The sequence below is a fragment of the Oncorhynchus kisutch genome, unplaced genomic scaffold, assembly GCF_002021735.2.
Source record: "Oncorhynchus kisutch isolate 150728-3 unplaced genomic scaffold, Okis_V2 scaffold4032, whole genome shotgun sequence".
NCBI lineage: Eukaryota > Metazoa > Chordata > Actinopteri > Salmoniformes > Salmonidae > Oncorhynchus > Oncorhynchus kisutch.
Window position 1 is genome coordinate 130452 of NW_022265977.1, and position 18106 is coordinate 148557.

The following is an 18106-nucleotide window of genomic DNA, read 5'->3' on the forward strand; positions in this document are numbered from 1 at the left end:
TGAACTTAAATTTATTCAGTCCTGTTGCTTAGAGTTCAGTCCTGTTGCTTAGAGTTCAGTCCTGTTGCTGACAGTTCAGCGTTGTTGACAGTTCAGCGTTGGTCAGTTCAGCGTTGTTGAGTTCAGCGTTGTTGAGTTCAGCGTTGTTGAGTTCAACGTTGTTGAGTTCAGCGTTGGTCAGTTCAGCGTTGGTCAGTTCAGCGTTGGTCAGTTCAGCGTTGGTCAGTTCAGCGTTGTTGAGTTCAGCGTTGTTGAGTTCAGCGTTGTTGAGTTCAACGTTGTTGAGTTCAACGTTGTTGAGTTCAGCGTTGGTCAGTTCAGCGTTGGTCAGTTCAGCGTTGGTCAGTTCAGCGTTGTTGAGTTCAGCGTTGTTGAGTTCAGCGTTGTTGAGTTCAACGTTGTTGAGTTCAGCGTTGTTCAGTTCAGCGTTGGTCAGTTCAGCGTTGGTCAGTTCAGCGTTGGTCAGTTCAGCATTGGTCAGTTGTTTGAACTTAAATTTATTCAGTCCTGTTGCTTAGAGTTCAGTTCTGTTGCTTAGAGTTCAGTTCTGTTTCTATTCTGTTCCTTTCATCTCCACCAAAGCGTTCTATGGCGCTGCTGTGTCAGAGTGTGTGTGTGCGTTTCATTTCAGCTACCTGTGTGAGTCTCTCCCTGCTCAGTTCCCGTTATTCAGCATCCCCAGCAGTCTCCCTGCGTCCATGCCCTGTTGCTGGGCCATCTTGGCAACATCAAACCCCATGTGTTTCAGGAACTGGATCACGCTCATTTCCTGTCCGGTGATCTGATCCCGTATAGTGGGACAGGTGGGATTACAGTGAGGCCAGGGGCAGCTGTCAATCAGACGCAGAGGACAGCGCCTCGGAGAGGAAGCTGGGGGCAGGGCCTTATTGGGGGTGGGGTTAGGATTGTTGCTATGGGTGTCATTGTTGGAGGATCTTTGGTGGAGGTTGTTGTCGTGGAGACCACGGTCCCAGCAGTGTAGGGCTCTGGGGAGGGATGTTCCTTTGACTTGGATGTCCATCCAGTAACTATGGTAACACGGAGGAGTGGAAAGGAGGTTAGAAATGGGAGAGGTACTCGGTCAAGTCACTCATTTTTTTGCAAAGCTCCAAATTAAGGTTCTGATATGTCTAATCTGAGACCCAGTTATGATATGTCTAATCTATAACCCAGTTATGATATGTCTAATCTGAGACCCAGTTATGATATGTCTAATCTATAACCCAGTTATGATATGTCTAATCTGAGACCCGGTTATGGTATGTCTAATCTAAGACCCAGTTATGATATGTCTAATCTATAACCCAGTTATGATATGTCTAATCTGAGACCCAGTTATGATATGTCTAATCTATAACCCAGTTATGATATGTCTAATCTGAGACCCGGTTATGGTATGTCTAATCTAAGACCCAGTTATGATATGTCTAATCTAAGACCCAGTTATGATATGTCTAATCTAAGACCCAGTTATGATATGTCTAATCTGAGACCCAGTTATGATATGTCTAATCTAAGACCCAGTTATGATATGTCTAATCTGAGACCCAGTTATGATATGTCTAATCTGAGACCCAGTTATGATATGTCTAATCTGAGACCCAGTTATGATATGTCTAATCTGAGACCCAGTTATGATATGTCTAATCTGAGACCCAGTTATGATATGTCTAATCTGAGACCCAGTTATGATATGTCTAATCTAAGACCCAGTTATGATATGTCTAATCTAAGACCCAGTTATGATATGTCTAATCTGAGACCCAGTTATGATATGTCTAATCTGAGGAGAAATTATGATCAGTGACTGTTCACTCACTTCCTGGTGATGACCTCATGGGATAGGCAGGCTGGAGCAAACAGGGCCCTGGCAGTCAGAACAGACAGATCCATCAACGTGATCAGAGGAGAGTTAACATTCCACATAACATAAAACAGGAAGTTATGGTATGTGTGTGTGTTTGTACATTATTGTGTGTGTGTATCTCTGTGTATACTATCCAATGTGTGCGTGTGTGTCTTACGGGACGTCTTTGAGTGTGTTCCTCAGCTCATTGCCCAGATTCTGTATGTATCTCCATTGTCCCTCGTGGACCGGATGACCAGTCAGGTGGATGTTATCTACTGTTAACTGGGCCTCATCAAATAACCACTGGACTACAAACACTGGACCTAGAGAGAGAGAGAGAGAGGTTAGAGGGGGGGGGGGGGGGGGGAGGGATGAGAGAGGGTGTCTACTGTTAACTGGGTCTCATCAAATAACACTGCACGTGGAGAGAAAAAGTGTGCTAGAGGGAGACACACAGAAGAAGAGACATAGAGCAAGAGGGAAGAGACCGTGCTAGAGAGAGAGACACACACACACAGAGAGAGAGAAGAGAGAGAGGGAGAGACACACACACAGAGAGAGAGGGAGAGAGAGAAGAGAGAGAGACACACAGAGAGAGAGAGGGTGAGAGAGAAGAGAGAGAGACACACACAGAGAGAGAGAGGGTGAGAGAGAAGAGAGAGAGACACACACAGAGAGAGAGAGGGTGAGAGAGAAGAGAGAGAGACACACACAGAGAGAGAGGGAGAGAGAGAAGAGAGAGAGGGAGAGACACACACAGAGAGAGAGAGGGGGAAGAGAGAGAGAGAGTACTAGAAACACTTTTACTCTTGAGCGTGGGGTAGACTTTATATCCGAAGAAGCAGTTCCACTCCTCTCCTATGTGAGTCTGTCTGCAGCTCTCTGGCACCACACTACCCCAGTACCTAGACAGGAAACAGGAAGTATAGTCACAGTTATCACTCGTATGGTCACACGTTGTCTCTCCCTCTACCTCTCTCTCCCCCTCCCTCCTTCTCCCTCCCTCCCTCCCTCCCCTCCCCTCCTTCTCTCTCTCCCCTCCCTCCTTCCCTCTTCTCTCTCTCACCTGATTCCTCTCCTGATAGCCTCAGTAGGGTCACAGCTGATGGTGCTGTGACAGTCTGTAGATCTGTACTGCTTGTTATCCAGGAACCAGCCAGAGTCAGCCAGACCCCGGACCTGAATTTCCCCTTGTCCCCGGGACTCCAGGTGCTCCGCCACACGGTCCACGTTCAGTAGTACACCTGTACCCCCCGCACTGCAGGGGAGAGGGAGGAAGTGGGGAGAGAAAGGAAAGGGAGAGAGTGTAAAAAACATTCAGTAATCCAGAGAGGGGGAAATAAGGAGAGTTGGAGAGGTCCAGAGGGCCAGAGGTCCAGAGGGCCAGATTGAGGGAGAAACAGACGGATGTCCAACAAGTAAGTAAAGTTAAAAGGTTTGAGACTGTGGTGATTTTATCAGACACACACACAGTGTACTGACCTGCTCCCAGCCAGTAGCAGGACCTTAGCGCTGTCCAGTCCTTTAGTAAGCAGCTCATTAACCACCTCCTTAATGATCACTGAGCCCATGAACGCATAGTCACCTACACAGAGAGAAACATGAAGACAGGCGCAGTAGACACATTGATTGATAGCTTGTTATACAACCGGTGGGTTTAATCCTGAATGCTGATTGGTTAAAACCGCATTCCAGCCGGTGTCTATTCCACAAGTTACCACCAGCTAAATCTATGATGTTGAAATGTCTATTTACTCTGTTCCATGTGACTGCAATCCACGGTCTCATCAGCCCAGCCAGGCAATTTATAAACTTCATCTCCACTATAAAAAGCATCTAGACATGATCTCACATTTCTTTTAGACTAACATTTAGTTTTCAACAACAGAGATTTGTATAAACCTTGCTGTCTGTCTCTCTGACATTTGCAACATTGTTTAAATATTGAAATTCGATCTCCAGCTGTCCCAACGCTTCAGGATGAGGCAGGCAGGAAGCTTTTCTCAGTCAGTCGAAATAATGAATCAGCATATTTTTTGGTGTATACAGTGGGGAGAACAAGTATTTGATAACCTGCAAAATCGGCAGTGTTTCCTACTTACAAAGCATGTAGAGGTCTGTCATTTTTATCATAGGTACCAAATCCAGAAAATCACATTGTATGATTTTTAAGTAATTAATTTGCATTTTATTGCATGACATAAGTATTTGATCACCTACCAACCAGTAAGAATTCCGGCTCTCACAGACCTGTTAGTTTTTCTTTAAGAAGACCTCCTGTTCTCCACTCATTACCTGTATAAATTAAACCTGTCCACACACTCAATCAAACAGACCAACCTCTCCACAATGGCCAAGACCAGGGGGCTGTGTAAGGACATCAGGGTTAAATTGTAGACCTGCACAAGGCTGGGATGGGCTACAGGACAATAGGCAAGCAGCTTGGTGAGAAGGCAACAACTGTTGGCGCAATTATTAGAAAATGGAAGAAGTTCAAGATGACGGTCAATCACCCTCGGTCTGGGGCTACATGCAAGATCTCACCTCGTGGGGCATCAATGATCATGAGGAAGGTGAGGGATTAGCCCTGAACTACACGGCAGGACCTGGTCAATGACCTGAAGAAAGCTGGGACCACAGTCTCAAAGAAAACCATTAGTAACACACTATGCCGTCATGGATTAAAATCCCGCAGTGCACGCAATCCTGCTGAAGCCAGCGCATGTCCAGGCCCGTGGGCCCCATGTCCTGGCCCGTCTGAAGTTTGCCAATGACCATCTGGATGATCCAGAGGAGTGATGGGGAAAGTTCATGTGGTCTGATGAGACAAAAATAGAGGTTTTTGGTCTAAACTCCACTCGCCGTGTTTGGAGGAAGAAGAAGGATGAGTAAAACCCCAAGAACACCATCCCAACCGTGAAGCATGGAGGTGGAAACATCATTCTTTGGGGATGCTTTTCTGCAAAGGGGACAGGACGACTGCACCGTATTGAGGGGAAGATGGATGGGGCCAAGTATCACGAGATCTTGGCCAACAACCTCCTTCCCTCAGTAAGAGCATTGAAGATGGGTCGTGGCTGGGTCTTCCAGCATGACAACGACCCAAAACACACAGCCAGGGCAACTAAGGAGTGGCTCCGTAAGAAGCATCTCAAGGTCCTGGAGTGGCCTAGCCAGTCTCCAGACCTGAACCCAATAGAACATCTTTGGAGGGAGCTGAAAGTCCATATTACCCAGTAACAGCCCCGAAACCTGAAGGATCTGGAGAAGGTCTGTATGGAGGAGTGGGCCAAAATCCCTGCTGCAGTGTGTGCAGCAGGGATTTTAGATTCCGTCTCTCACAGTTGAAGTGTACCTATGTTAAAAATTACAGACCTCTACATGCTTTGTAAGTAGGAAAACCTGCAAAATCGGCAGTGTATTAAATACTTGTTCTCCCCACTGTGTATACAAAGAAATGTCAATAGAAATCGGTTGAAACAAAGTGCAGCTAGTTTGCAGTCTTTCCAGTTCCAGTTTGAAGTGCTTGTGTCAGCTGTGTTGTTGGCTAGCTCCTCTGAACAACAGTGTCCTGGCGAGAGAACACCGTTTCTATGTCAGGTGAAATCACGCCTCATTAGCTCATTGTTGTGGAAGTATCCAAATAAATGTAGTTGGCCAGCTAGCAAGCAAGGGATCAGAACGTTACCAGCAATAGAACATTTAGAACCCACGACCGGGTCGCGTCTGTGGCAACCGAACTGACAGAAGGAACGAATGGGTCGCGTCTGTGGCAACCGAACTGACAGAAGGAACGAATGGGTCGCGTCTGTGGCAACCGAACTGACAGAAGGAACGAATGGGTCGCGTCTGTGGCAACCGAACTGACAGAAGGAACGAATGGGTCTCGTCTCTGGCAACCGAACTGACAGAAGGAACGAATGGGTTGCGTCTGTGGCAACCGAACTGACAGAAGGAACGAATGGGTCGCGTCTGTGGCAACCGAACTGACAGAAGGAACGAATGGGTCTCGTCTCTGGCAACCGAACTGACAGAAGGAACGAATGGGTCTCGTCTGTGGCAACCAAACTGACAGAAGGAACGAATGGGTCTCGTCTCTGGCAACCGAACTGACAGAAGGAACGAATGGGTCTCGTCTCTGGCAACCAAACTGACAGAAGGAACGAATGGGTCTCGTCTCTGGCAACCAAACTGACAGAAGGAACGAATGGGTCTCGTCTGTGGCAACCGAACTGACAGAAGGAACGAATGGGTCGCGTCTGTGGCAACCGAACTGACAGAAGGAACGAATGGGTCGCGTCTGTGGCAACCGAACTGACAGAAGGAACGAATGGGTCTCGTCTCTGGCAACCGAACTGACAGAAGGAACGAATGGGTCTCGTCTGTGGCAACCAAACTGACAGAAGGAACGAATGGGTCTCGTCTCTGGCAACCGAACTGACAGAAGGAACGAATGGGTCTCGTCTCTGGCAACCAAACTGACAGAAGGAACGAATGGGTCTCGTCTCTGGCAACCAAACTGACAGAAGGAACGAATGGGTCTCGTCTGTGGCAACCGAACTGACAGAAGGAACGAATGGGTCTCGTCTCTGGCAACCAAACTGACAGAAGGAACGAATGGGTCTCGTCTCTGGCAACCAAACTGACAGAAGGAACGAATGGGTCTCGTCTGTGGCAACCGAACTGACAGAAGGAACGAATGGGTCTCGTCTCTGGCAACCGAACTGACAGAAGGAACGAATGGGTCTCGTCTCTGGCAACCGAACTGACAGAAGGAACGAATGGGTCTCGTCTCTGGCAACCGAACTGACAGAAGGAACGAATGGGTCTCGTCTCTGGCAACCGAACTGACAGAAGGAACGAATGGGTCTCGTCTCTGGCAACCGAACTGACAGAAGGAACGAATGGGTCTCGTCTCTGGCAACCGAACTGACAGAAGGAACGAATGGGTCTCGTCTCTGGCAACCGAACTGACAGAAGGAACGAATGGGTCTCGTCTCTGGCAACCGAACTGACAGAAGGAACGAATGGGTCTCGTCTCTGGCAACCGAACTGACAGACATTATCAGGAATTTTCACTTAAATGTCTTGAATTATTTGAAATAAAATGCAGTGTTTTTCCAAAGAGGATCCTATTCCCTATAGAGTGCACTATATACTGAACTGATGTTCCCTACTTTGGTCAGTCTTTGCTGAGGCTCCACTCCAGGCATCACTAGAGCAGTATGGGATGAACCTAGAGGGAGAGGAGAGAGAGATCTTCATGCTTTGTTGATTTCCAAAACGCTTTTGACTCAATTTGGCATGAGGGTCTGCTATACAAATGGGTGGAAAGTGGTGTTGGGGGAAAAACATATGACATTATAAAATCCATGTACACAAACAACAAGTCTGGGGTTAAAATTGGCACAAAAAAAAACACACATTTCTTTCCACCGGGCCATGGGGTGAGACAGGGATGCAGCTTAAGCCCCACCCTCTTCAACAAATAGATCAACCAGTTGGCCAGTTGAGAACAAGTTCTCATTTACAACTGTGACCTGGCCAAGATAAAGCAAAGCAGTGTGACACAAACAACACAGTTACACATGGAATAAACAAAAATACAGTCAATAATACAGTAGAAAAAGTCTATATACAGTGTGTGCAAATGAGGTGAGATAAGGGAGGTAAGGCAATAAATAGGCCATGGTGGCAAAATAATTACAATTGAATGATTTAATTATCTAATTATCGACAGACAGACAGACAGAGTCCTCAGGGACAGACAGACAGACAGACAGACAGACAGACAGACAGACAGACAGACAGACAGACAGACAGACAGACAGACAGACAGACAGACAGACAGACAGACAGACAGACAGACAGAGAGTTAGAAAACCATAACACACAGAGACTCAGAGTTTTCCAGTCAGAGGGAGGGAGCGATAGGAGAGAAGAGCAATATGAGAGAGAAGAGCGATGGGAGAGAAGAGCGATGGGAGAGAAGAGCGATAGGGGAGAGAAGAGCGATAGGAGAGAGAAGAGCGATAGGAGAGAGAAGAGCGATAGGAGAGAGAAGAGCGATAGGAGAGAGAAGAGCGATAGGAGAGAGAGAGCGATAGGAGAGAGAAGAGCGATAGGAGAGAGAAGAGCGATAGGAGAGAGAAGAGCGATAGGAGAGAGAGAGTGATAGGAGAGAGAGAGCGATAGGAGAGAGAAGAGCGATAGGAGAGAAGAGCGATAGGTTGTTTTTCACTTTATATATTCACTTTGTATGTTGTCTACCTCACTTGCTTTGGCAATGTTAACACATGTTTCCCATGCCAATAAAGCCCTTGAATTGAATTGAATTGAGAAGAGCGATAGGAGAGAGAAGAGCGATAGGAGAGAAGAGCGATAGGAGAGAAGAGCGAAGAGAAAAGAGGATGGAGTTCTTACACCATGTTGGCATTCCACCAATAGGGGTTCTCCTCTGGCTGAGGAGACAGAATACCTGTACCTGGAGACAGAGAACCACAGAGAGGGGATAAAGACCCATGGAAATGAAGAGAGAGAGGGGATAAAGACCCATGGAAATGAAGAGAGAGAGGGGATAAAGACCCATGGAAATGAAGAGAGAGAGGGGATAAAGACCCATGGAAATGAAGAGAGAGAGAGGGGATAAAGACCCATGGAAATGAAGAGAGAGAGAGAGATAAAGACCCATGGAAATGAAGAGAGAGAGAGAGATAAAGACCCATGGAAATGAAGAGAGAGAGGGAGATAAAGACCCATGGAAATGAAGAGAGGGGATAAAGACCCATGGAAATGAAGAGAGAGAGAGGATAAAGACCCATGGAAATGAAGAGAGGGGATAAAGACCCATGGAAATGAAGAGAGAGAGGGGATAAAGACCCATGGAAATGAAGAGAGAGAGAGGGGATAAAGACCCATGGAAATGAAGAGAGAGAGAGGAGATAAAGACCCATGGAAATGAAGAGAGAGAGGGGGATAAAGACCATGGAAATGAAGAGAGAGAGAGGGGATAAAGACCCATGGAAATGAAGAGAGGGGATAAAGACCCATGGAAATGAAGAGAGAGAGAGGGGATAAAGACCCATGGAAATGAAGAGAGAGAGAGGGGATAAAGACCCATGGAAATGAAGAGAGAGAGAGAGAGAGAGAGAGAGGGGAGAGGGAGAGGGGATAAAGACCCATGGAAATGAAGAGAGGGGATAAAGACCCATGGAAATGGAGAGAGAGAGAGAGAGAGAGAGATAAAGACCCATGGAAATGAAGAGAGAGAGGGATAAAGACCCATGGAAATGAAGAGAGAGAGGGGATAAAGACCCATGGAATTGAAGAAAGAGAGGGGATAAAGACCCATGGAAATGAAGAGAGAGAGGGAGATAAAGACCCATGGAAATGAAGAGAGGGGATAAAGACCCATGGAAATGAAGAGAGAGAGGGAGATAAAGACCCATGGAAATGAAGAGAGGGGATAAAGACCCGTGGAAATGAAGAGAGAGAGGGGATAAATGAAGAGAGAGAGAGGGGATAAAGACCCATGGAAATGAAGAGAGAGAGAGGGGATAAAGACCCATGGAAATGAAGAGAGAGAGAGAGAGAGAGAGAGAGAGAGAGAGAGAGAGAGAGAGAGAGAGAGAGAGAGAGAGAGAGAGAGAGAGAGAGAGAGAGAGAGAGAGAGAGAGAGAGAGAGAGAGAGAGAGAGAGAGGGAGAGAGGTGGGGGGGAGAGGGAGAGAGAGAGAAGAAAGAGGTACTTGTGAGTGTGAGATTAATTTTGGTAACTAAAACAGACAGACTGACTGAGTTCTACTGATTCATGGGAAACACTACCATGTATATGGCCTGAGATCTGTTCCCTCTACAGCCTGTACTGGACCAATGATTTTTAAAGAGTCAATTCGTTTTTGCAGCAGCTCCCTGAACAGACAAATCATAAGCCTAATTTTGACTGGTTATAACACTTAATACTAGTTATTATTACTAGTTCATAAACATGTTATAAGCATGTTGTACAGTGTTCTGGTGAAGTCTGACTCTGAACATGAATAGCACAGGTTATAGAAACAGTATTACTCGCTATTACCATTCATAAACATGTTATGAGCTTGTAATAAGTGTTTATAACAGTGTGCTGACCTGTTCTGGTGCGTGGCCACTTGAGGGAGCTCATGAATCTCCTCATTGTCTGGTACCTGGTGTCACAAGTCTGTCTGTTGAAACAGTACCATCCACCTACACAGAACAACAACATTACACACAGTACCATCCACCTACACAGACCAACAACATTACACACAGTACCATCCACCTACACAGACCAACAACAACATTACATACAGTACCATCCACCTACACAGACCAACAACATTACACACAGCACCATCCACCTACACAGACCAACAACAACATTACACACAGTACCATCCACCTACACAGACCAACAACAACATTACATACAGTACCATCCACCTACACAGACCAACAACATTACATACAGCACCATCCACCTACACAGACCAACAACATTACATACAGTACCATCCACCTACACAGACCAACAACAACATTACACACAGTACCATCCACCTACACAGACCAACAACATTACACACAGTACCATCCACCTACACAGACCAACAACATTACATACAGTACCATCCACCTACACAGACCAACAACAACATTACACACAGTACCATCCACCTACACAGACCAACAACAACATTACACACAGTACCATCCACCTACACAGACCAACAACAACATTACACACAGTACCATCCACCTACACAGACCAACAACAACATTACACACAGTACCATCCACCTACACAGACCAACAACAACATTACACACAGTACCATCCACCTACACAGACCAACAACATTACACACAGTACCATCCACCTACACAGACCAACAACATTACATACAGTACCATCCACCTACACAGACCAACAACATTACACACAGCACCATCCACCTACACAGACCAACAACAACATTACATACAGTACCATCCACCTACACAGACCAACAACAACATTACACACAGCACCATCCACCTACACAGACCAACAACAACATTACACACAGTACCATCCACCTACACAGACCAACAACAACATTACATACAGTACCATCCACCTACACAGACCAACAACAACATTACACACAGCACCATCCACCTACACAGACCAACAACAACATTACACACAGTACCATCCACCTACACAGACCAACAACAACATTACACACAGCACCATCCACCTACACAGACCAACAACAACATTACACACAGCACCATCCACCTACACAGAACAACATTACACACAGTACCATCCACCTACACAGTCCAACAACATTACACACAGCACCATCCACCTACACAGACCAACAACAACATTACATACAGTACCATCCACCTACACAGACCAACAACAACATTACACACAGCACCATCCACCTACACAGACCAACAACAACATTACACACAGTACCATCCACCTACACAGACCAACAACAACATTACACACAGCACCATCCACCTACACAGACCAACAACAACATTACACACAGCACCATCCACCTACACAGAACAACAACATTACACACAGTACCATCCACCTACACAGTCCAACAACATTACACACAGCACCATCCACCTACACAGACCAACAACAACATTACATACAGTACCATCCACCTACACAGACCAACAACAACATTACATACAGTACCATCCACCTACACAGACCAACAACAACATTACACACAGTTCCATCCACCTACACAGAGAAGAAGAACAACAACAACAACAACAACACAGCACCAGGGTCCAATCCAAGGCCGTTTATAGAGCAGCACACAGCACCTTTTAAAGGTCATTTCTCTGCCATTTGTGCAGCTCACATTCACGATAAACACAGTGATTGTCAACTCCAACGTACATAAACATTAAGAGGTTGTCGGCTGTACAGCGTTCTGCCCTGTAACGTGCCTGGGATTGAAATACACAACAGACAAATACCAGAGCGTTTGGAAGTCTTAAACCTCTCAACTCACCCTCCAAGAATATCAGCCATCTCTTGCTGCCTTTAGATTCCTTGATGTAGTACCTATACAGGACAATACAAAAACAAACTGTTTTACAGGTGTGTGTGTGTGTGTGTGTGTGTGTTTCTCCCTCACTCCCCTTTTCTTCTTCAAAGTGGGCCATCTGACAGAGTCAGATTAGACTGGGGGGGGAAAGCAGTGTTGGCAGACCCCGACACACACACACACACACACACACACACACACACACACACGCAGAGAGAGTATGTATTTCTGAGAATCTACATTCACACACACACACACAGAGAGAGTATGTATTTCTGAGAATCTACATTCACACACACACACACACACACAGAGAGAGTATGTATTTCTGAGAATCTACATTCACACACACACACACACAGAGAGAGAGTATGTATTTCTGAGAATCTACATTCACACACACACACACACACACACACACACACACACACACACACACACACACACACACACACACACACACACACACACGCAGAGAGAGTATGTATTTCTGAGAATCTACATTCACACACACTGGGTGGGTTTGTGTTATCGACGGCTCCAGAACGTGTGAGGTCCTTTAGGCTTCTGCTTTGAACTAGACTTGAAACATTTGGCTCTGGTTTCCAGCTAAAACACTCAGACAGACAGAGCCCATTCAGATGCCTAAAACACCCTTTCAACAGGGGCCTGTTTGGATGCCTATATCAAAGGAACCCAGGGCCATTATATTAAGGAATGGATTAGTGTGTATAGAAAGTCCTCACCACAGGAGAGTTACACTACTGATGACTAGTGGTCCGGCCTGGCAGACACAGACACTCAGACACTCAAGACACTCAGACACACAGACACTCAGCCACTCAGACACACAGACACTCAGACACACAGACACTCAGACACACAGACACTCAGACACACAGACACTCAGTCAGACTGATGACTAGTGGTCCGGCCTGGCAGACACACAGACACTCAGACACACACATAAACAAGGGGACACGTCTTTGGGCTGCATGTGTGAGGTTGTGTGAAACAGACACACACTCGTGTGCTGTTATGAGCAGGCAGGTGATGGCATGAGCAGTTCACACACAGACTCGTGTGCTGTTATGAGCAGGCAGGTGATGGCATGAGCAGTTCACACACAGACTCGTGTGCTGTTATGAGCAGGCAGGTGATGGCATGAACAGTTCACACACAGACTCCTGTTCTGCAGCCATCCATCTCCATTAGTGAGAGATATACCAGGTGTTTTAGGTTAAAGAGGATCAACTGTGTCTCTACTGGACAGCTGTTGGAAAGGTAGAATGGAGAGAGAGAGAGAGAGAGAGAGAGAGTAGAGAGTAGAGAGGGGACGCCAGGTTGAACATTAAAAAATGAAAGAGTAGAGAGTAGAGAGTAGAGAGTAGAGAGGGACGCCAGGTTGAACATTAAAAAATGAAAGAGTAGAGAGAGGGGACACCAGGTTGAACATTTAAAAATGAAAGAGTAGAGAGGGGACACCAGGTTGAACATTTAAAAATGAAAGAGTAGAGAGTAGAGAGTAGAGAGGGGACGCCAGGTTGAAACATTTAAAAATGAAAGAGTAGAGAGTAGATAGTAGAGAGTAGAGAGGGGACGCCAGGTTGGACATTTAAAATGAAAGAGTAGAGAGTAGAGAGTAGAGAGTGGACGCCAGGTTGGACATTTAAAATGAAACAGGAGAGAGTAGAGAGTAGAGAGTAGAGAGGGGACGCCAGGTTGGACATTTAAAATGAAAGAGTAGAGTAGAGAGGGGACGCCAGGTTGGAACATTTAAAATGAAAGAGTAGAGTAGAGAGGGGACGCCAGGTTGGAACATTTAAAAATGAAACAGGAGAGAGTAGAGAGTAGAGAGGGGACGCCAGGTTGGAACATTTAAAAATGAAACAGGAGAGAGTAGAGAGGAGCGCCAGGTTGGAACATTTAAAATGAAAGAGTAGAGAGTAGAGAGGGGACGCCAGGTTGGGTTCAAGTAGTGCAAACAAATCAACGTCAGAAGCTTCATTTGTGATTAAGAAACACAGGGAGAGTAAATTCCTCACATCCTCAGACACATTGTTCTTAATAACTCCCCGTGGCTGTGGAGAAATACCCCCCTCCCCTGTTTGGGCTTTACACACACATGCCTATGGCCGCGGGAGAAGTGTCGCCTTAGCAGCAGTGATCCACTATACATATAGCCACGCTAGCTTCGCCCTCGTGTGGGTGTTAGCAAGCATGCTAGGTACGGCTAGGTATCAACAGCTAATCCAGTCCGGGCTGGAAGTTATAGTGAGGTTCAATTGGTCAATAGAGATGCAATGTTGTGGAGTATTTGGATGAAGTTCAGCGTGCTGGATGGATCTCTGCAGTAACTCTCGAGGGCAGACTGCGTGGTTCAGAGGGTTGGGTCCTTCGTGAGAAATTAGCCATTTGTGGTTGGAGGGATAAGCGCCGGTTGTAATTGTCTCTGCTGGTTGTCAGATAGAGCAGGCATGCATGCGTGCCCAGAGCGTGTCTGCCTGGCCGTGCATGGCCTCGCGCACCGCAAGTGAGGGTCTATTGAGAGGTCACTTGTGGTTTGGGATGCTGCTGACACACACAGTCACATCGATGGAGAGAGGAGACACTCACAATTGCTGTTGTGCTGATTCTCTCCATCCTCTCTATGTAAAGCGATGTAGGTCTGAGGTCTTTATTTGGGATAGAGTAGGATCACGAGAGGTTCCGTTGTGATGAATCAACTGAATCTCGCTCTCTTTCTGGTTCTCTCCCGTTGATTCATAATGGAATAGTCATCTTAAAGATGAATAACACTGTTCATAGGGCCTATTCTATTCTTCAACCTTCAGTTGACTTGTGAGCTTGTTCTCACACTGGAGAAGACAAAATACAACTGGCAAAAGGCAGTGTTTCTCTCTCAACACCTGGCAACCATGGTGTGAAACAACAGAAGGATTTCAAAGCACTATTTGACCAAAACGTTGGAATTTCACACTGAGGATAAACCCTATTTTCTTCCCATCGGCCCATGTTTGCTCCATTGGTCACTATCAACCTATAACTGTCATGACGCTTTCCTGCAGGGCACCTGTCGTGGCTGGAAGTGGATCTGTGAGGACAACAGGGCACCTGTCGCGGCTGGAAGGGGATCTGAGAGGACAACAGGGCACCTGTCGCGGCTGGAAGTGGATCTGAGAGGACAACAGGGCACCTGTCGCGGCTGGAAGTGCATCTGAGAGGACAACAGGGCACCTGTCGCGGCTGGAAGTGGATCTGTGAGGACAACAGGGCACCTGTCCCGACTGGAAGGGGATCTGAGAGGACAACAGGGCACCTGTCGCGGCTGGAAGGGGATCTGAGAGGACAACAGGGCACCTGTCCCGACTGGAAGGGGATCTGAGAGGACAACAGGGCACCTGTCGCGGCTGGAAGGGGATCTGAGAGGACAACAGGGCACCTGTCGCGGCTGGAAGTGGATCTGAGAGGACAACAGGGCACCTGTCGTGGCTGGAAGTGGATCTGAGAGGACAACAGGGCACCTGTCGCGGCTGGAAGTGGATCTGAGAGGACAACAGGGCACCTGTCGCGGCTGGAAGTGGATCTGAGAGGACAACAGGGCACCTGTCGCGGCTGGAAGTGGATCTGAGAGGACAACAGGGCACCTGTCGCTGCTGGAAGTGGATCTGAGAGGACAACAGGGCACCTGTCGCGGCTGGAAGGGGATCTGAGAGGACAACAGGGCACCTGTCGCGGCTGGAAGTGGATCTGAAAGGACAACAGGGCACCTGTCGCGGCTGGAAGTGGATCTGAAAGGACAACAGGGCACCTGTCACGGCTGGAAGGGGATCTGAGAGGACAACAGGGCACCTGTCGCGGCTGGAAGTGGATCTGAGAGGACAACAGGGCACCTGTCGCGGCTGGAAGTGGATCTGAGAGGACAACAGGGCACCTGTCACGGCTGGAAGGGGATCTGAGAGGACAACAGGGCACCTGTCGCGGCTGGAAGTGGATCTGAGAGGACAACAGGGCACCTGTTGCGGCTGGAAGTGGATCTGAGAGGACAACAGGGCTTCCGCTTCGTGGAATGTTTTTACTTTCACACAGTCTTTCATCACAATCATCCATTAGCGTCGCTACATTCCATTCTAATACAGCGTCCCCTCCTCAATTTCACTTCTCTCTCCAAATGCGCAATATCATGACGCACCGTCTAGAAAACAATTTGGATAAAGCCAAAGGCAACAAGGATAGTAGCCTACAAGAGGATGAGATTTGTCCCTATAGACTCTGATCCGAAGTCAGTCTTGCGTTTTCCCTTCAAAACGGTTGAGGTTATATGGGTTTGGAGAGGGTAAGCTGATCCTAGACCTGTGACGCAAATAAACGCCACTAAATAAACAACCAACCAACCACCACTAAAGCTATACATTGCCTGTCGCCTGCTGTACATGAAAAACATTATTTTCACTGTGGCCTCGCGTGCTCTCCTTCCGCAAAATTCCTTTTGTCAAATGTTCCATTGATGAAAGGCATCTGATCTCGCGGTCCGGGCTCCCTCTTTCTCGGGCTCCGACATAGATCTCAGAAAGCGCCCGTCCTCTGATCTTGTCATTTTTTATCCATTTCGGTCACATTCGGATTGACATTCGGGGCAGGAAAAGTTGTTGTTGTGGTGGTGATAGATGGACTGGATTTCACTCAACCATTGAGAGTTTGATAGACAACTGGAAACGTGTCAAAGTCAAAACGCACAACAAAAGTATGTGATTGTCATGTGAGTTTAGGCTACTTGTGAAATGTTGAAAAGTGAAGTTTAGGGCGACTTTAATTCGGGCCAATTCAGAACTTAAACGTCGAACTTGAAAGTCTTCCACTTACCCAGCTGGGGATCCATCGTTACACGTCGCAGAGGAATTGTCCAAGAAGTGCAGCCTCATGTCCTGGTCCAGCTTCTGCGCCGAGCACGGGTACAGCGACTGCGCCAGGTTTTTAATTTGGGTCATGAAGTTGTCCATGTTCCCCTCGACAGCGGTGAAGTCTAACGGGAAGCTCTCACCGGCTCCGGTCCCCTCTACTACCCGGTCCCTGTATGTTAACGTTGGGGACGGCATGGCCGAGGCTCTCCGGTGTTGCGCGCGGCTGCCCCGTAGCCTCCTCGCCTCTGGTGCACCAATGTGAAGAAGACCCAACAGCAAAACGGAACGCAGCAACGCCAGAGTCCCTATAGGCCTACTTCTCTCAGTACTTTGGCTCGTCATTTCAAAAACCTTAAAAGGGAAAACGATTTAATAGTTCCTTGGGATAAAAACTAAACAAGAGTGCGTCTGGTCTGGTGAGCTAAATGAAAAAGTTGCCAAAGAGAATCAAATGTAAACAGAGAGAGAAAGAGTTCCACTTGGCATCCGTGTGTTATCGACAGAAGAATCAGGTGTTCCAAAGGTTCTAGAGCTTGACGTGTGCTGTCCGACCACTCCAAAACGCCTCCACACTAGAACGCGTAAAACATTTAAATAGTTTCAGTGTGGTGCGTCATTCGCCTTCAATCCCATCCATTAGGGGGAAAGCAATGCAATTCAAATAAAAATATAGGCTATATTAAACAATAAAAAAAAATAGAAAACAACTTTGAAGTCACTCGTAAAATGTAAAAACGCTGATAAAAATACAAATCAGCCTCATTTTACTGATTCACCAAAAAGTGCTTGCATCCCCCTTCTATTTCTTGAGATTTCCAACGGTTTCCAACGGTTTTCCCTCAGCGCTGATAAGACAGATGGCATCACTTGTTGCTGCTGTCCTGGTCGCAGTTACATTCATACTACCAGGCACCAGAGGGGTTTTATTCAAACGTTTCCCCCTTTTCTTTCCCCCAAACCAATCGTTATCGTGGGCTGGTGCTTTGAGGGGCGTGAGTTTCACACACACATACACGTTTGTTTTACTATCCTTGTGGGGAACAAACAAATGATTCCCATTCAAAATTATATTTTCCCTAACCCTTAATACAACCTTAACCCCTAAACCTGAAATATCAATTTTCCTTGTGGGGACTGGCGAAATGTCCCCAATTGTCCGAATGTTTCTTGTTTTAGTATTCTTGTGAGGACTTCTGGTCCCCACAAGGACAGTAATACCAACAACACTCACACAGCACGTCCCCTCATGTCCAGGTTGTTCCCTT

At 46.9% G+C, this 18106-nt stretch overlaps 1 protein-coding gene across 1 annotated transcript; it reads right to left on the reverse strand.

The window, feature by feature from the left end:
- Positions 1–382: 382 nt before the first annotated feature.
- On the reverse strand, positions 383–17726 carry LOC109887095 (palmitoleoyl-protein carboxylesterase notum1a-like). The gene is made up of 11 exons (XM_031821920.1): positions 16804–17726; positions 11905–11957; positions 9978–10073; positions 8273–8333; positions 7027–7085; positions 3332–3434; positions 2916–3107; positions 2657–2754; positions 2025–2172; positions 1820–1867; positions 383–1028 (listed from the first exon to the last, which is right to left on the reverse strand). The coding sequence occupies exons 1-11, from the start codon at positions 17181–17183 to the stop codon at positions 656–658; spliced, it is 1611 nt and encodes a 536-aa protein (XP_031677780.1). The 5' UTR covers positions 17184–17726; the 3' UTR covers positions 383–655.
- Positions 17727–18106: the final 380 nt, after the last annotated feature.

Excerpts from the sequence above, each read along its gene's own strand:
- LOC109887095 (XM_031821920.1), bottom strand. The coding sequence starts at position 17,183 with ATGACGAGCCAAAGTACTGAGAGAAGTAGGCCTATAGGGACTCTGGCG. Across the intron at positions 11,958-16,803 it reads AACGATGGATCCCCAGCTGG|GTACTACATCAAGGAATCTA; the intron begins GTAAGTGGAAGA and ends TGTCCTGTATAG. Across the intron at positions 3,108-3,331 it reads CTGCTACTGGCTGGGAGCAG|TGCGGGGGGTACAGGTGTAC; the intron begins GTCAGTACACTG and ends TCTCCCCTGCAG.